This window comes from Lucilia cuprina, chromosome 6 (genome assembly GCF_022045245.1).
Source record: "Lucilia cuprina isolate Lc7/37 chromosome 6, ASM2204524v1, whole genome shotgun sequence".
Lineage (NCBI taxonomy): Eukaryota > Metazoa > Arthropoda > Insecta > Diptera > Calliphoridae > Lucilia > Lucilia cuprina.
The window spans coordinates 52,640,653-52,659,976 of NC_060954.1; the positions used below are offsets into that span (position 1 = coordinate 52,640,653).

Consider the following 19,324-nt stretch of genomic DNA (forward strand, 5'->3'; position numbering starts at 1 on the left):
AGATAGATATATAGATATATAGATAGATAGATAGATAGATAGATAGATAGATAGATAGATAGATAGATAGATAGATAGATAGATAGATAGATAGATAGATAGATAGAGTAAAGTTTAGGAATATTTAGAAGTTTGAACTTTTATTTTAATCATAGGCCTATAGCTCTGATATGCCTTAACTTGTAAGGTTGTATGTATAACTATAATATTTCTTTAAAACATTTTATAAACAAAAACTTTATCTAAAAAGTCTTTACCTCTTCATTAAAATTTTTAATTTTCTAATTAAGACTTACAAAATTGTGCATATTTTTCTACGTGTCGTCTTAGTAATAAATTTTTAACACCTTTTAAAATCTTTGTAAAGTTGTTAAAATTGTTTATAATACAACTTACCGTTTATTATTTAAAAACAAATATTTTCTGATTAAAAAAATTATCTAGAGAAGTGTGTTATTGAAACCAACTGTTTTGTGACTGAATTGCAAAACTTCATAAACAAAAACACGAAGTTAATTAAAATCAAAAAGATTAAACAAAACAAGTAGACAAAACAGAAAATAGAAAAAAAAGAACAGTATGAAATGAAAAAGAAATACAAATAGTAATGAAGAACGTGTACACAAATGATAGGTACATTGTATTTATATTTAAAATAAATATAGTATAGACTTTTTTTAACAAAACGGAGGTATACATAGATATTGTGTCTGCAACAGTGATACATTCAGGAAAATATTTTATATAACTAAGAAAAATACTAATTTTCCGTTTTCTTAAGCATGCTACGAGTACGTCTTAATCCTGAGGGACGACAGCTATGACGAGTTTCTATAAGTATAGGTGAAAAGTCGGGCGGTTTACCATACATTTTTAAACGACCTATACGTTCCTGGGCTGTAGGATTTGAGGAATTCAGGGTAATATTCAATGATGAACTTTCGGAAAGTTTTGTAGTATGAGTAGAGGTGTTGTTAGCAGATATATTGGTAATCGATTGATTATCTTTCCAATTGATAGGTTTAAAATCTGTATCTTTAAGGGTGTGTGGTGACTCTGTTGTAATATTAATGCGAGGTGTGGATGTTGTGGCTGCATTCGATATGAATTCTTTTAAATTTGGTGTAGCAGGAGTTTGTGTATTAATAGCTAATGAAACTGAGGTTTTAATAGGAGTTGATGCATTCACATTTATATCGTATTTTTCTTTATTTATTTTAGGAATTTCTTCTCTTTTCATGGTTAAAGAGTTTCTTTTATTTCTATGTCTTTTTGATAAAGATAAAAGATTTTTTCTTGATATTACAGTTTGTGGTGATCGGGGTGTTGTGAGTGGTTGTTCATTATATGATGATGATGACAACCTTAAGTTAGGTAGATCTTTGCTTAAGATTTTAGCAGGTGGCGTTGAACTACATTCAGGTGATGCTGTAACATTATTGTCTATCAATTTTTTTCGTTTATTTGGTTTAGGTGTAAGATCTTTGTTATCATTGACATTTGTTTGACTAGACTTTAACTGGTCATTATTGTATTGCAGTTCTTTATGTTTAATTTGCATTTTAGTTTTCATTTCTATTAAATCAAACTCAAATTTTTCTATATCTAAATCTGTATTGAAATCTTGCAAGAGTTTTTCAACAGTTTTTTGTGCCTTAGCTGAAACTGTAATTTCTCTGCCTTTAGCAGTTTGAAATCCAATATTTTTCATAATATTGCGAGGCTCTTCTTTTAAAGTTAAGTTTTCTTTGTATTCTTTGGGTAAATATTTAGTATTTTCGAAATTCTCTTCAGCTTCCATACAAATTTCATTTAACATCTTTTCAGCATTTTCTTGAGTTTGTAAGGACATTTTATGATCATTATCTTTGAAAGCGTATTCCTTAGATTCGAAATTATGAGATTTTGCATAAACTTTACTTTTCATTTCTTTTAATTGTTCTTCGTAATTGAAATTATCCTGAGGATCATCACTGCTTGTAAATTCTTTTAAAAGTTTTTGTACTGATTCTTGAGCTTTTCTGGAAATATGTACACTTTTACCACCAGCTGTTTGAAATCCTATTGAGGTCATTTTTGAGGTACTAGGAAGAATTTTTTCAAACTTCTGCATCTCATGTGTGCTCTTACTCTCTTCCATATGGCTTAAAGATGATCTTTTATGATCAATATTATGAGCTTTTGCATAAACTTTACTTTTCATTTCTTTTAATTCCTTTTCACAATCGAAGTGATCATGGGGAACATTGCTGGTGAATTCTTCTAAAAGGTTTTGTACTGATTCTTGAGCTTTTCTGGAAATATTTACACTTTTACCACCAGCTGTATGAAATCCTATTGAGGCCATTTTTGAGGTACTAGGAAGAATTTGCTCTTTTTCAAACTCCTTCAACTCATTTGTGCTCTTTCTCTCTTCCATATGGCTTAAAGATGATCTTTTATGATCAAGATTATGAGTTTTTGCATAAACTTTACTTTTCAATTCTTTTAATTCCTTTTCACAATCAAAGTGATCATGGGCAACATTGCTGGTGAATTCTTCTAAAAGTTTTTGTACTGATTCTTGAGCTTTTCTGGAAATATGTACGCTTTTACCACCAGCTGTTTGAAATCCTATTGAGGTCATTTTCGAGGTACTAGGAAGAACTTGCTCCATTTCAAACTCCTGCAACTCATTTGTGCTCTTTCTCTCTTCCATATGGCTTAAAGATGATCTTTTATGATCAAGATTATGAGTTTTTGCATAAACTTTACATTTCAATTCTTTTAATTCCTTTTCGCAATCGAAGTGATCATGAGGAACATTGCTGGTGAATTCTTCTAAAAGTTTTTGTACTGATTCTTGAGCTTTTTTGGATACATGAACATTTTTGCCACCAGCTGTTTTAAATCCTAAAGAGTTCGTAGCTGGTTTATGTTGTAGTTCATTTGTATTTATTTGTTGTTGTTGTTGTTGTTGTTGCGGTTCATTTAAGGCGACAGGTGTTTGAATATTTAAAAATAAATCACAGTCATCATTCCATTCATAGTTTTCAGGATTTTCAAATATATTTACATCTGAAAGTAATCAATATAACAGAACATCTTTATTTCTAATAAATCTTTATAACATTCTTTAAAATTACCTTTATTTAAAGCTTTTTTATCACAGTTTGTTAGTTCGAAATTTTTTTGTGGTATTTCGGGTAGTTTACTTAATATTTTAGCTGCCATTATATGGGCTTCTCTAGAAACTTTGATTGGTTTTGAGGAGGCTGTTTTAAAACCAATGGTATACTGAGGTATGTGCTCAATTTCAGCAGGTTTTTCTGTATCCTTTGGCACTAGAGAAGTGGTTAGTTCTTTAGCTGTTTCTTCCACGTTGTTAAGAGCTTCAACATTTTGTAAAATAGCTTCTGTATTAATGCCGGCCAATACATCTTGACAATCATCATCAAAGACTTCTAAGAGTTTAGGAAAAATGAAAAAAGTTCCAGGTTAAAGAACATTTAAGTATCTATCAATGATTTAAAAGAAATAAACAATTAATTACCTTCTGCATTAAAAGATGTATCCATGACTGAAGTATCAACTGCACTTAAATCATGCGTTAATGTCGTTTGCATTATATTCACTTCATTATTATCTACTATATCGATATTATCACTCTCCACATCACTATTACTAGGAAATCCATGAAAATCTTCTAAAGAATTAAATGAATCATAACGTTTGTTATTGTTAGAACGTAAAGTAAGAATATCTTTAAGAAGATCAGGGATATTATTTAAAAACAAACAATTCTCTTGATCATTATCGATCAAACATGAAGTATGACTTTCATCTGATAAATTATTTTGCGTTTGACTATTTTGTGCAAAATAAACGCTTAAATTTAAAAGATTTTCTATTAAATGTTGTGTATTACTTGTATTGGTCATAGTAGTCTGGCGTTGATTGTTTAACAATTCTGCCATTGCAACATCTTCTTGTACAGATAATGACGAACAATTACTATGGTCATCATCTTCGTCTTCTGATTCTGTGTTAGCTAGTTCCTCAAATCGTGTGTTGAGATTAGTTTTAGTGGTATTTTTAAATTTACAACTGTTGTAGGTTTTCATTGGTATTCTACGCAAACGAAATTCCGGCGTATGCTGGTAAGAGGTATTCATTATTATTTGACCTTCTTTTAGGGGTGATAGTGAAAAATCTTCCAATATGGTATTCACCAATAACATATCATATTCTTTTTTAGGAGTTAATTCTTCTCTTGTAGTATTTGCATTATCCTTTTCCAATGTTTTTTCTGCATTATGACAGCAACTTATTAGTTGAGATTCTGTTATACTAAAGGATGTATTTGATTTATTTTCACTAAAATCGTTGGGATTTTCTTTTTCCAATTCCGTTAAATTTAAACACGTTAAAAATCCTTGAGTTTCCGGCCAAATAATACTCTTATTTTCATTGATCTTCTGATGCATTGATATATGATCAGCCATGGCTAGAGCTTTTTCCTTTTGAAATGGTTTATAGTCCTTTATTATGGCTGATGGTTTTGCAACCATAAATGTGGAATTTTTAGACTCACTATCAGTTGTTTCTTTTTCATAATCATGGTAAAAATCATGAATGGTTATATGACGACTAGTACTTTGCATATGATGATCACTTTTATTTGGCAAAACTTTGTCAGCTTTTTTTCTTTTGTTTTTTCTTATTAGTCTTCTTTCGTGTATAGATTTATTCGATTTAGAGGGACTAGACGTTATAGAATCTTCCAACATATTTTACTTAAATTAACAATAATTATTTCATAAATACTATATTTATTATTAATAGTAAACAAAATAAGATAACAAATAACAGGCGAATTTAATTCGCTTAAGGCGAAGTCATTTTAAAGAAATCTATAATGTTGCCAATAGCAAAATATTTCAGTGATATTGCCATACATATTTTTTATGAAGTAGACATATAAAACGGTCTGGTATTAAACAATAATTAAACATTTGTAGAATTGAAGAAATGTTTAGAAAACATGATAATATATAATAGGGTTCTATAAATCGACTTTCGAATAATCGAACAATCGACTTTTTGTCGAAAAACGTCGAAAAGTCGAACAATGTCGACTATCGTCTATGAAAAAAGTCGAAAAGTCGACTTTGTAAATAAAAGTCGAAAACTCGGAAAGTCGAAAAAAATCGAAAAGTCGGAAAGAGTCGAAAAAAGTCTAAAAGTCGGAAAAAGTCGAAAATAGTCGGAAAAAGTCGAAAATAGTCGGAAAAAGTCGAAAATAGACGAAAATAGACGAAAATAGTCGAAAATTCGGAAAAAGTCGAAAAGTCGACTATTTATAAAATGCAAAAAGTCGAAAAGTCAACTTTTCATAAAATGTAAAAAGTCGTAAAGTCGACTTTTCATAAAATGCAAAAAGTCGAAAAGTCGACTTTTCGTTTCAACTATAGAACCCTAATTTATAAGTTTCTACACCTTTTACATTAAAAAACCAATGATTTATTCAATATTGATGATAGTAAATCAATATGTTTCCATTTTAAAAAATATAAGTGCAGAGCAAATAAGTGAAACTTGAACGTGTAACTGCAGTGCAAACCGGCAATTCAACTTTAAATTAACTCTGATTTTTACTTAAACAAATACCTATCAAGCTTTTGCTAATGATTTTAATTACAATTTTAAGAAAATCAAAAAATTAATAACAATATAAGAAAAGTCAGAAAGTCTACTTTTTAATTATATGTATAACTTTAATTATGATATTGTTAGTTGTCAACTTTTTTACGAAAGTCGATTATTTTGTTAAAAAAAACTCGGTAATTCATTTATTAAGTAATAGACATATTGTTAAAAAGTAAATGTTGTTATTATTTTATTAAAAAAAGTGCATAAATCAAGTATCTTGTAAATTAAAGTCGATAAAACGGAAATAGACGACTTTTCATATCATGCTTGTAGCAAAATAATCAGATTTCAATAAATTTTTAAATCGAAATTTCGACTTTTAGATATTCTTTTTAAACGTGTAACTGCCGGGTTATGAAAATTATTCTTTTAATACATTTTCGTATATGTTGGTTAATGTTGCCATACTTTATTAATACTCATACGTAATGTGGCATCTTTTTATTGGAACAGCGAAACAAAGCAGATAAAGGATAACAAAAAAAAAGAATTTTTTCGTCTGCTGCACTTTTTAGCTGCGCTTGTAATTTTTGTGTAAAAAATTTATAAAAAAATCACAAATTAGTTAATATTTTATATTAATCTATAATATAACAAATATATATTAGTTTTATAATAAAATTAATACAATAACTTAAAATAAAAGCAGAAAAATATAAATTTTATACATTGCAAAAAGTAATCAAGAAGAAAAAAAGTGAAAGCCAATTTTGTGTGATAATTGGGAAAAAATACAAGCAAGAGAGTAGCCTGAAAACTTGAAGAGAAATAGCAAAGAGAATATTAAGAGAAGACAAAATATATTTTATTTTTTTTTTGCTTCCAAACAGGAAACGTATCGAAAGAAAATAAAAAAGCAGAAAAGTGCAGCAAACGTTAAATACAGGTGGATTTTCTTTTTTTATACACTAACCAGCTAAGAAAAAACTAAAAAAATAAAAGTTAAAATATATTTAAAATTTTTGTCATTATTTAAAAATAAAAACCGTCAAAATTCTCGGCTTAAATAACAATTCAATTTATATCAATAAACTTCATCCGAATCATAATATAAATAAATTAACGCGTTCAAATAGCACACACCACCACCACAACAACCGAAATCTGCCGATTATGTTTGTCAACTCAATGACGTTCCGTGGCAATCCGGCGGCTGCCAGCCATCATTACCATCAACAGCAATCGGCTCTAAATCATCACGCCTCTTTAGCGGCTGCTGCTGGACATCCTCTGGCTGCCGCTCATCACGCTGGCCAACAGGCAGCTCAGCTTCACCATGCTGCAGCACATACTGGCGGAGCTGGACCACTGGGTCATCATTTGACCGCTCATACGGGCCATCATGGTGCAGCCGGCAATAACAATCATCATTTAGCTGGCAGTCATCTTAATCGTACTCCTCATGCTCCAATGGGTCTGGGTACTGGTAACATTACTTCCATTTCTCCTCATCTTTCGGCGGGCAGCACTTCTTCGGGCAGTGCTTCGAGCACTAATTCTCCCGATGGCGGTAAGATCTATATTAAGAATCTAGAACGGTCAATTGATAACAAGGCCATGTACGATACCTTTTCGGTATTCGGCAACATACTCAACTGTAATGTGGCCAAGGATGAGCATGGAAATTCACGTGGTTATGGTTTCGTACATTTTGATACTGAGGATGCTGCACGCGTGGCCATCGAAAAGGTTAATGGCATGTTGTGTAACAATCAAAAGGTTCATGTTGTCAAGTATATACCAAGACGCGATCGAGAACAGGAAAAGGCTACACAATTTAGGAATTTGTATGTGAAGAATTTCAATGAGGATTTCTCGGAACAACATATGCGTGAAATGTTTGAACCATTTGGACGTATTACCAGTCATAAGGTAGGGATTTTTTTATCTTTAAATTACTATTAACTTTAACTTGAGTTTTTGGTAAAAACATGAGTTGTTCTAAGAAAATTGACAGATTTTCCAGAGATTATTTAAAGAACTATTAAACTTGACTAGAGTTTTTGGTGAAATCATAAATAATTCTAAGAATATTAACAGATTAACAAGAGATCATTTTATACACAGGACATTTTACAGTTCATATATCAGATATACAAATTAAAAAAATAAAAAAAAAATTTACATAAATCCAAAGTACATTATCCTTCAAATGAAAATAATGTGTCTTTTATGTAAAAAATATTCGACATAAACTTTTTATTCCTTTATATTTGCCTTTCTTCTAAATTCCCTAAATCATCTACTATTTGAACATGTGTTCACTCACCTCCTTCTCTGCTTCTTTCCATTTACATCAATTTCTTTTACAATTCACATGTTATACAATTCCACTATATTCATTATTATTACAGAAAAAAAAAACAAGAAGAAACTTAAAACACACATAGAAAAAACATTTATCTCCCTTATATGTTCTCTTTGTCTCTATGCTTATGCGTAGTTGACATTTCCTTGTTTCCAACTGCAATTAGCAATTTTTCTATAAAAATCCTATAATATTTTCTCCAACACACAACATAGAATTGTATTACACTAATATAAATACGACGAGTATAAAATTTAACGCTCAATCATGATGTTGTCGTCGTATGGGGGTTGAGGTTGGGGGTTACTTTTAACTAAATAACTGAGATACACACGAATGTACAAACCTACATTGGTAAATGTACAGATGTAACCCCTGGTCTGCCTGCAACAAAACTACTACAATAAACATTTACTAACTAAACAACCCTCACACTAATAAAATTTTGCTCTTTTATTTTCACATCTTTATGGGTTTTTGGAAACCTGTAAGCGCAAGCAGGGTGATTGTACGTCGTATAGGTTTTTTTTCTGTTCTTCTTCTTCATTTAAATTTAAAGCTTAACTAGAAATATTATTAGATGGATAAATAAAAAACCTTGAACTCATATAATTGTGTAAATAGTAATAGCTGCTTGATGTATGTCACAAAATATTAATTAATATGTTTTATATATTGATGTATATACAATGCATTTTTTTAATTTATTAACATTTATCATTAGCAATAATTTAAAAAAAGAAATTAAGGGTTTTATGCATAAACTTTAGATAGATAGATAGATAGATAGATAGATAGATAGATAGATAGATAGATAGATAGATAGATAGATAGATAGATAGATAGATAGATAGATAGATAGATAGATAGATAGATAGATAGATAGAGAGATAGATAGATAGATAGATAGATAGATAGATAGATAGATAGATAGATAGATAGATAGATAGATATATAGATAGCACAAAGCAGCACAGAGTGGAAATGAAAATGCTGGAGAATATCGTGTTCCAACGTCTTATACAAATTACGACAAGAGAATATACCGAGTCGATCCCTGCTTTGCAAGATACCTTACCGATAACTCAACAGCCAAAATTTGATATAAAATAAAATCACTTTCAAAAGAAAGCATATGTAGCCAAAAAGCAGTTAAACTCTAATTAAATAGAGAATATCGCTCTGTTATAACTTCTCGAAAATATCGAAAAATAAGAGTTTTTTAAACGAAAACATTTCGCAAAGCTCTGATCGGCATAGTACTATTCATATAATATACTCTGGTCTCTGGATTAAAACCTGAATAAACCTCTTTCACATAGTTTTTAACTTATAGATCATCGATTACTTTAAAAGTGATCTTCCATTATTGTAGACTTTCATTTCATTTTAAATTATTTAAGATTTAAACAGAAAAAGGTGGAAAATTATATTTTTAACAATCAAACAGACAGTTTAATATCTTTAAATCGATTTCAATATCTAAAAACATTTATATACAATATTTATACCAACTCTCTATAAGGAAGTATGTATATGTACTTCTGAAAATTTTTGATATTTTCTTAATTCGTTTTATTTCTTTCCCCTTTTCCAGATCATGACCGATGAAGAAGGACGCTCTAAACGATTTGGCTTTGTGGCTTTTGAAAATCCCCAATCAGCTCTGGCAGCTGTCATTGCATTGAACGGCAAACAATTGGGTGACAAGTACCTTTATGTAGCTCGAGCTTTAAGTAAAATTGAGCGTCAACAAGAAATCAATCGTAAATTAGAAGAACGTAAAAGACAAAAACCAGGTCAAGTATTTTTTTATTAAACAATGGAAATAAAAAGTAAAAACAAAAAAACAAAAATATATAATAATAAAAAAATAAAAAAGCATACATTTTATGCGTCAAATTCAAATATAAAAAAATAAAAATAAAAAATCTATTAATATTTATCTTAAAGAAAACATTACTATTTCATTATTATTATACACACACTATGCAAAACCACACTATATACTTAAATGTATTTGTAGAAATTTAAAAAAAAATGAAAAAAAAAACAGATTGAATAACAAGAAAAAAAAACATGAAAATATCTTAAAAGAAATTATGAATATTTTTGAAAACTAGAATACGTTTTAAAAAAATTTAAAAAAAAATATTGCTTAAATGTTAAATAATTGTAATAGTACTACTGAAAAACAAAAACAAAAAAAATATTAAATGAAAAACCTACACAGCATAAGCTTTTTTTAGACAAGAAAACAAAAACAAACAAAAAATTAAAAAAAAACAAAAGAAAAATATACAAAATAGAAGAAGCAAATAAATAAAAAAAATCATTTTAATTAATAAATAAAACAAGGAGTAGAGCTCCTTCTTTAATAATAAAATAAAAAAACTCAAATATTTTATGCACTTTAATGATACAAACAAAAAAAAATTATTTTCTCAACCACAAAACAAAAGAAAAATAAAAAAAAACCCAAAATTAAAAATTGAAAAAATTAGTTGATAAATTGAAAAGAAAAGTAAAAACAAGTATTAGCAAAAGAAAAATAAACATGTTTTTTAAATATTTCAAAACAAAAAAAATTAAAGAAAATTAAAAAAATATAATAATTATTTAGTAAAACCTCTAAAATTAACAAAAAATAAATTAAAAAAAAAACAAAAAAATATATATACTAATAACATTTATATGCTTATATTATAAGTTTTCCTTTTTGAAACAACATTTTCAGAAAAATTTAGTAAAACCCACACACACACACACAAATAAAAACTCCCCATTATGTGTAGATAAAAATTTAAATTGCTTAAATAATAAAGATTCAAAAATTTCCCTGAAAAACAAACAAAATTAACAAAAAATTTTTTATTTTTTAAGTGAATTACAGCTGATTGTTTTTCTTTTTTATAAATATATTTTTTTTTTAAAAATTTTATGACATTTTTTAAAGAATTATTAGTCTTGCTATAGGGTAACACTGGTTTTCTCTTTTACGAAGGCTTTGTAATCAAATTCCAGAGTAATAATCACGAGTAGTTTGTTCTGTGGCATTGTCTGTAGTTTAGGATTACAATATTGTCAATAGGTAAACTATAGTTGTGTTTATAGTCTGGATTATAGTTCTGTATATAGTTTAAATTATGGTCCTCTTAATAGTTCGGCTTATAGACTACTATAGTATGGATTATATAGTCCTGTTTAGTCTATATTGTAGTACTTGTCTGGTCTTTGGACTTTTGCTCGAACTATAGTCCTATCAATGGTTCTGCTTATAGATTGTAGACAAAACCCTGTTTATAATCTAGTTATAGTAATGTCTAAAGTATAGACTATAGCATTCTTTATAGTCTACACCGAAGTATTGTCAGGACTATTAACTGTCCTGTCTATAGAATGGATTTATTACATTCCTAAACGATAAAGGCCTGTACAAGACAACAATAATGCCACAATTTGCTAAATTTGCCTAGTTTGGACTATAATCCAATCTGGATTATGATCCTTTCTATTAGAATCCAATCTGGACTATGATTCTTTCTATCATGCTTTGTCTGTAGACATGTCTATTAGTCTGCCCTATATAGCCTTGACTATTTGTTTGTCCTATGGTCTTGTTTGTCTAAAGTACTTAGGATTGTCGAAATTTTGCTCTAAAGTATTGTTCTTATATACAAACTTCAAACAACATGGTTTTATTTCAAATTCGTATATTATTTTCTATCCTTTGCAACTGAATAAATTTTACAATTAAAATTAGTTTTTAAACCTTTAAACACTTTTCCCCTCCATGCAAAATCCTTTTATATACACGTTATTATTGTCATCAATTAAATCACACAATAAAAACAATATTTAATCAATATTAAAAAGAAATAATAAACTATTATTACAAAACTACACATAATATAATACACCATCTACTTCTACATACACTTACTTACATGCATACATACATATATATGAAATTTCATTAAATTACTATATTAATTAAACAAAATATTGAAAAAAATGAAAAAAAACAATTACAATTCACAATAAAGAAAAATATTGAATAAAGAAAAAAAAAAGACGATATGTAAAATGATAATGAATCTTAATAATAATAAAAAAATGCTTTTGCAAAAAGTGTTTAAACATTTAAAGGGCATTCATCTTTCAATTATGAATTTTACCAAGAACTGGAATGGATTATTCATTTTAAGGAAAAGGATATAAGGAGTTCTTAAGAAGGTTTAATTGCAAGAAAGGGAAAGATAATTTTAATAGAAATATGTAATCGAGGTTATCTATATTAAACTTTTTCAATGTCTTATATCAATATTTCAAATATTTGTTGTCAAAAGTCCTGTCTATAGTCTATAGAATAGAGTGTAGTTAGATCTATAGAATAGGCTATAGTCTTTTCTATAATAAAGTTTATAATAAAGTATAAAATGAAGTCTACAGTGTAGTATATAGTCTAGTCCATAGTTTTGTTTTTAGTCTATAGTCTAGCCTATAGTTTAGTCTATAGTTTAGCCTGAAGTCTATTATAATGTCTATAATCAAGTCTATAGTTTAGTTTTAAGTTTAGTTCGTAATATAATCTATAGTCAAATCTATCTATAGGAAAGTTTATAGTCTATTCTATAGTTTAGTATATATTCCTTCTATACTTAAGCATAAAGTTTAGTCTATACGGTATTTCATAGCCTAGACCATAATCCAGTCTATAATCAGTGTAAAGAATAGTCTATAATCTAGTCGATAGTCTAGTTTAAAGTCTAGTAAATATTCCACTAGTTCTATAGTCTAATCTATTCTATTGGTTTGTTAATAGTCTAGTCAAGAGTTTAGTTTATAAGCATAGTCTAGTGCTTTTAGTCTAGTCCATAGTGTAGTCTATACTACAGTTTATATAGTTTATTGTCTATAGCTAAGTCGATATTCTATTTTGCGGTCTAGTCTATAGTCTGGGCTGTCTATCTCGTTTATTTTATAATATTTTTTTAATTCTATTCTATATATACTCTAGTATATAATCAAGTCTATAGTCTAATCTTTGAAAATTTGATTTTAACACTATAAAGAAGTTAATTTTTTTAACCATTTTAATTATCGATAAAATTAATTTACACAATTATGTTTCTTGTCTGGTAATACGAAAAAAATGTTTCTTCAGCTGGTAACTCCTTTATTTTAATTTAAAGTCCGGCAATATTAAGCAGTAACAAATGTAAACAAACATATTTCGCGCAATTCAGTTTAACGCCGACTACGCCTAGCCGCAGAATAAAATAACGAAACCGGCGGCGCCAAAAACTTTTCAGCAAAAGACGGCCTGAAAATTTTGATATATTTTGCAAAATTTACAGAATATTTTTGTAAAATGTATATAAATTTTAAACATAAAGTTAAATGGTTTTCATTTAAGTAAATTTTCTTTTATTTAAAAATAAGTCGTTCATAAAAATTTGATCGGCGTAATGTTTTCTTTAACGCAATTTATATGATTCGCCTTAGTTAACTTCAACGTCATACAAGCTTTGTTTGAAGCGTCGGCAGCGTCAAACATTCTGCATCTTTTTACATTGCTGGTTTGACAAACCACAATTGACTTGTTCATCAAACATATGAATTTTAAATAAGAAGTTGTGTTGACAACGACCACTCTGCCGACTGCGAAAAGCGATTCAGCTGCTAAATTTTTTTTCGCGCCGCCAAATCTGTTGTGCAGTAGTTTTATTTCGTACAAATTATTTTTATTTATTTATATTTTATACATCAAATAACAATGAGTAAATCAAAATCAACGCGTTCCACAAAAATCAAGGAAGATCCAGATGCCAGCACCAAATCAACAAAAAACTCCACCGTTCCCTCGGCTTTACGTAAAATCTTTTACATTTCCCAACACATGCTACAAGATGAAACAGAAAAATTATGTTTGGAACGTTTTTATCATCCGGGCAAGGGAAAGGCGGCCCTATTCATTACCAAGGATGACAAGCATATAATGGAAATATTAGAATTTGCTGAACCAAGAAGGAGCTGGCTGATAGACAGCGAAGTATGTTCAAATGGTCATATATATTTTACCACACCAATCGATGTAACATTCCTAGCATTACATCATTTACGTAAACATTGTGTGAAAAGAGCCCTAGCACTTGATAGTATACATGATGATGAAGATCCTAGTGCAGCGAAAATCCTTAACAATTTTGTTGATCCCAAGAATTTGGCTTGCATAGCTGATGTAAAAACGGCTGGGGGAGATATGACATTCTATAAATATAATCACGATAAGACCATGGCTTGGTTATCCCTTAAAACCAAGCGCTTGGCTAAATTATTACAGAGCAGTGGCATTTATTGCGGCAATAGTGCGGTATCACAAAATTTTGCCCGAAGTGAAAAGGCTTTAGATGAAACGGCTAAAGATAGTGATTACTTGCGTATGGCTTGTGATTATGTGGGTGGTTATATAGCGATTGAATTACATGAAGAGTTAACAAAACTGTTGGATATACCCTCTGAAATTCAAGCTATAACAGAGGATAAAAAGGCTTCTACAAATAAACGGAAATCTGGTGATAAACTTACTAGTGCTGGCAACAAGAAACAAAAACTAGAAAATGGTGCTGCTTCTAAACTAAAGAATTCTAATTTATTAGATGAATCTCTCGATAATGAAGAAGAGGACATCAAGGATGAGGAAGAAGAAAATAAAGTAAATACATCAATTAAGGAGGAACATAAATCACCTAAAGCTGCCACGGCTACACCTCTCAAGGAGCGTTCATTAAGTGCCAAAGAGAAATCATTGGCTAAAAGTGCTAAAGGCACTAAAAGTATAGCCTCATTTTTTATGAAAAAGGCTGCTTAAATACACCTACATATATACATATATTTTTATACACTGTTAACACAATTTGTATGTTTTTCTAATTTAAGTGCAAGTCTGAAAAATTAAGTATTTTTTAATTAAATGTATTTGCTTTTCTAAACAAAAGTAAAAGAAAAAATATTTTTTTAACTTTAAAAAAACTTTCTTCTTAAAAATGTTCGATAATTAAATTCAGATTTTTAAACATATCTGAAAATGTGTATATTTCGAATTGTTTAAATCAATGTTAAGACTATAGTTTAAACTTAAGTCTAATCTGAACCCTAGTTTAGTTAAAAGTCTAGTCTATAGTAAAGTCTAAAGTCTTGTTTAAAGTTTAGTTTATAGTCTAAAGTCTTGAATAAAGTCTAGTCTATAGTCTAGTCTATAGTCTAGTCTATAGTCTAGTCTATAGTCTAGTCTATAGTCTAGTCTATAGTCTAGTCTATAGTCTAGTCTATAGTCTAGTCTATAGTCTAGTCTATAGTCTAGTCTATAGTCTAGTCTTTAGTCTAGTCTATAGTCTAGTCTATAGTCTAGTCTATAGTCTAGTCAATAGTCTAGTCTATAGTCGAGTCTATAGTCGAGTCTATAGTCTAATCTAAGGAAACCATTATTGAGTTGTTTAAGAAAAAGTTTATTGACTTTTCTGAGTTGTTTATGAAAAAGTTTATTGACTTCTCTAAGTAATAAACTATGGGATAGTCAATGGACTAATGTTTTTAATGCAATATTGCAAACATCAGAATGAATGTATTATATGTATTCTCACCACTATAGTAATAAAGGGTATAATAACAAAATTCCCAAAAATGTACAATATGTATAATAATAGCTACAGTGTTTACTTTATAACCCTTTGAGATTATTATGATATTATTTCCGTTTTACTCACTATTTATCATATAATTAATAGTATAAGTAATTAAGAGTTACAAGTAATTAACTAGAAGTATAAAAGGACACTGAAATTCTAAAATGATTGCAGTTATATTTTGGACATTTTCGCTGTTTTGCAACTAGTAATGATGAAAATTGAACTGGAAAAAAATTCAACAAATAAAAATTTGGACATTCCAAAAACAAATTTAAACTCACCAAGTATAAGTGATATTTCAAGTCGTGTTATCATTAAAAGTGATTTAATATATGGAAATCGAAAATCCGCTTATAAGGCTGTTGTAAGAGAATATTCTAAGAATACTAGCGTACATGGTTTAAAGTATATTTTTGAAATACATCGACCATTTTATGAAAAGTTAAGTGTTGGTAAAAAAAAAATACAAATTGTAGATTTAACTAAAAATATAACGCCTTATATTTCTAGGTTATTTTGGCATATTTTCTTATTAATATCTCTATTTTTTGCGGGAAAATATACGTGGAAAACTTATGTAAAATGGTTAGATTCTCCAACGGTATTGGGATTTGATGAAACTCTAGTGAAAATTCATAAAATACCATTTCCAACTGTAACCATTTGTCCGGAAAACAAACGTGATGCCTTCAAATTCGATTTTAGCTATGTGTCAAAGTTGTTTTGGTCCGAAATGGAAAATTTAAATAAATTTGATAATGAAACGTCATTTCTCTTAGATCATTAGTAAGTTTTACTTAATTTTAAATTTTATTTTAAAAATTAATTATTTACATTATTTGAAATAATATTTTCACATTCAAATTCCAGTTAGGGTTCTAAAAATCGACTCTGGAATATTCGAACAATTGGCATTTTGTCGAAAAGTCGAAGTCGACTATCTTGTCTATGAAAAAAGTCGATTTTGTAAATAATAGTCGAAAAAAGTCTAAAAGTCGAAAAGACGAAAAAAATCAAAAAAGTCGGAAAAAGTTGAAAACTTGAAAATAGTAGAAAAAAGTAAAAAAATTGTCGAAAAGTCTTGAAATGTCAAAAACTCTAAAATAGTCGAAAAAAAAAATAGGAAAAAATAAACAAATATTAGAAAATAGTCAAAAAGTCGAAAAAAATTCGAAAAGTTGGAAAAAATCGTAATAAGTCGAAAACTCGAAAATAGTAGGAAAAAGTAAAAAATAGTCGAAAATTTTAAAAAAGTGGAAAAAAGCCAAAAACTCTAAACACTAAAATAGTCGAAAAAAACTCGAAAAAAGTAAAAAATTGTCGGAAATTTTAAAAAAGTCGAAAATAGTTAAAAAGTCGATGAGTCGAAAAATGTCGGAAAAAGTCGACTATTTATAAAATACTAAAAGTCGACTTTTAACTTTGCATAAAATGCAAAAAGTCGAAGAGTCCAAAAGTCGACTTTTAACTAAATGCAAAAAGTCGAAAAATCGACTTTTCATTTCAACTATAGAACCCTAATTCCAGTTGATAAAGATGTTTAAATAAGTAGTTTTGGAATGGGTGCAGGTAGAATCCCTTGAACATTAACCTGCAAACTAGTGATTTCGTAGTCACATCTGAAAACGTTTGACTGAAACATTGATGTGTTTATAAATTTAAAAAAAATGAGTTGACTAATCGATAGACTGGGCAATAGATTAGTCCATAGAATAGCCCATAAAATGGACAAAAGACTAGCTCATGGACCAGTCAAAAACCTAGTAAATAGACTAGACAATAGACCATCCCGTAGACTAGTCAATAGACTATACAATAGACCATCCCATAGGTTGGTCTGTAGACTGGTCCACTGACTATGAACTATTCCATTGTATAGTGTATAGACTAGTCCATTGATTATTCTATTGAATGAATAGTCAAGAGACTAGCCTATATATTAATCACAAAATAATAGGTTTATCCATAGACTCGTCAATGGGCTAGTCCATAGACTAGTCCGTAGATAAGTCTGTAAACTAGTCCTTGAAATCTAGTCAATAGATTAGAAAAGTAATTTTGTACTTAAATTTTAGCAGAAGTAATAGCAACATAACTAGTCTCAAGTTTTACATCTCTTCTATATCTACTACATAGTATGGACAATTTTTTAACTACATTACAAACCTGTGACCTAGAAGTTATCAATAAATTCTATCCACATCTGCCAAAAAATCTAACAGTAGATGTAGTAGAAAATCTACTAAGTATAGCCTCCGGTATATATAATATAATACGATGGAAAGGAATAATTTATTACGATTGTCTTACAAAGGTACTTACAGATGAGGGCGTATGCTATCAATTTAATAGTTTACAACATCAAGATATTTACAAGAATCCCAAGTAAGTACGATCGCCATTAAAGTGGCAACTTAATGAACACATATGTATATTAATTTATTTTCAGTTACATAAGCTATAAAAATAATGAATCAGATTGTAATTTAAATAAAAATGGAAATTTATCATTTGATGAGAATTATCAAAGTAAAGGTTTTAGTACATATCTGGAAAGATCTACTTTGTCATCGGCACGTTATGGTCTTCGTGTTCTTTTAGATTCTGATGTGGACGATAGTGACTATGAGTGTACAAGGTTTAAACAAGGCTTTAAGGTATGATGTGTTATTAATCATAATGCTATATAGCTATATAAATCTATTTTTATTTTATAGCTATTTATAAATTCTCCCGATAGTATACCATTAACGATGGGAAACTATATATTGGTTCCCTATTCGCATGAGGTAATGGTAACACTTTCACCACAGTATATAACATCTCAAAAACAATTATGGAATATTGCGCCGGAAAAGTAAGATAAAAAATTATATTTCGTTTCTTAAAAATATTACTATTATCGTATAGACTTCAAAAACATGTTGTGATGCAGAAATTCGTAGACCAGATTTGAATTCAATGCAGTATAATCCTTTAAAAATATTTTTTCGTCTATGGCTTAAAAATTCGTTTGGTCTGTGTAGTTGTTCTTGTAACAGTTAGGCTGTGACTGGATGTTTCTCCCTGCGGAAATAACTTCTGGTAGATACAGCTGTTGCTAATATGACATCTTTGGACGATTAAGATCGGGTCGTTCTACGTTGGTTGGTCTCGGTTGGTCTGTTGGTTGGTCTGGGTAGTTACATCTGCTTTAAAAAAGTCTATATAAGTGATATTTTTAAGAAATGAACTGTATTATATGTTGAAGGTGGTGTTCAGTGTTGGTATTTTTTAATGGATTTATCTTTTTGTATATATTTTCTTTAGGAGACAATGCTATTTTAACAATGAACGAAATTTATATTTCTTTAAATTCTATACACAAACTAATTGTCAAGCTGAATGTCTAACTAATTATACTATAGCAAAGTGTGGCTGTGTTAAATTTTGGATGCCCAGTAAGTCAAATTATTATATTAATTTAATATCGGGGGACTATGTTTTCACTCAATCAGCTATCCTATACTTTCGAATATAGAACTAAAACTGAACTAGAACTAAACAAGAACTGAACTAGAACTGAACTAGAACTGAACTAGAACTGAACTAGAACTGAACTAGAACTGAACTAGAACTGAACTAGAACTGAACT

General features: G+C 29.0%; 5 protein-coding genes across 6 annotated transcripts in view; 3 read left to right on the top strand and 2 right to left on the bottom strand.

The window, feature by feature from the left end:
- The window catches only part of LOC111679624 (small integral membrane protein 14), a 3,860-nt gene extending 3,349 nt beyond the window's left edge, over nt 1–511 (bottom strand). The window contains exon 1 of the mRNA XM_023441206.2: nt 397–511. The gene's annotated coding sequence lies outside the window, so the exon portion shown is untranslated. The remainder of the gene's footprint in view (nt 1–396) is intronic.
- Nucleotides 512–602: 91 nt separating this feature from the next.
- On the bottom strand, nt 603–4,863 carry LOC111679614. 2 transcript variants are annotated; one of them, XM_046954941.1, is made up of 4 exons: nt 3,908–4,863; nt 3,533–3,685; nt 3,126–3,443; nt 603–3,057 (listed from the first exon to the last, which is right to left on the bottom strand). In XM_046954941.1, the coding sequence occupies exons 1-4, from the start codon at nt 4,767–4,769 to the stop codon at nt 761–763; spliced, it is 3,630 nt and encodes a 1,209-aa protein (XP_046810897.1). In that variant the 5' UTR covers nt 4,770–4,863; the 3' UTR covers nt 603–760. The 2 variants fall into 2 exon arrangements, with proteins under 2 accessions (XP_046810897.1, XP_023296964.2); XM_023441196.2 differs by having other exon boundaries at nt 3,533–4,863.
- A 1,308-nt stretch (nt 4,864–6,171) lies between these two features.
- LOC111679636 (polyadenylate-binding protein) lies at nt 6,172–9,841 on the top strand. Its single transcript, XM_046955028.1, has 2 exons — nt 6,172–7,563; nt 9,597–9,841. Exons 1-2 carry the CDS (start codon nt 6,805–6,807, stop codon nt 9,816–9,818), a joined length of 981 nt encoding a protein of 326 aa, XP_046810984.1. The 5' UTR covers nt 6,172–6,804; the 3' UTR covers nt 9,819–9,841.
- Nucleotides 9,842–13,279: 3,438 nt separating this feature from the next.
- Nucleotides 13,280–15,162, top strand: LOC111686110 (ribonuclease H2 subunit B). Its single transcript, XM_023448413.2, has one exon. It carries the CDS (start codon nt 13,779–13,781, stop codon nt 14,871–14,873), a length of 1,095 nt encoding a protein of 364 aa, XP_023304181.2. The 5' UTR covers nt 13,280–13,778; the 3' UTR covers nt 14,874–15,162.
- A 306-nt stretch (nt 15,163–15,468) lies between these two features.
- Nucleotides 15,469–19,324, top strand: part of LOC111686112 (pickpocket protein 28-like) — a 20,113-nt gene continuing 16,257 nt past the window's right edge. Inside the window, exons 1-6 of the mRNA XM_046954168.1 lie at nt 15,469–16,131; nt 16,201–16,476; nt 17,827–18,075; nt 18,140–18,347; nt 18,408–18,547; nt 19,000–19,130. Of these exons, the coding sequence (XP_046810124.1) occupies nt 15,899–16,131; nt 16,201–16,476; nt 17,827–18,075; nt 18,140–18,347; nt 18,408–18,547; nt 19,000–19,130 (1,237 nt within the window). The 5' untranslated portion in view covers nt 15,469–15,898. The remainder of the gene's footprint in view (nt 16,132–16,200; nt 16,477–17,826; nt 18,076–18,139; nt 18,348–18,407; nt 18,548–18,999; nt 19,131–19,324) is intronic.

Coding starts and splice junctions, on each gene's coding strand:
- LOC111679614 (XM_023441196.2), bottom strand. CDS start 4,769: ATGTTGGAAGATTCTATAACGTCTAGTCCCTCTAAATCGAATAAATCT. Junction 3,444..3,532: donor TACATCTTTTAATGCAGAAG/GTAATTAATTGT, acceptor CTAAACTCTTAG/AAGTCTTTGATGATGATTGT. Junction 3,058..3,125: donor TAAAAAAGCTTTAAATAAAG/GTAATTTTAAAG, acceptor GATTACTTTCAG/ATGTAAATATATTTGAAAAT.
- LOC111679636 (XM_046955028.1), top strand. CDS start 6,805: ATGTTTGTCAACTCAATGACGTTCCGTGGCAATCCGGCGGCTGCCAGC. Junction 7,564..9,596: donor GACGTATTACCAGTCATAAG/GTAGGGATTTTT, acceptor CCCCTTTTCCAG/ATCATGACCGATGAAGAAGG.
- LOC111686110 (XM_023448413.2), top strand. CDS start 13,779: ATGAGTAAATCAAAATCAACGCGTTCCACAAAAATCAAGGAAGATCCA.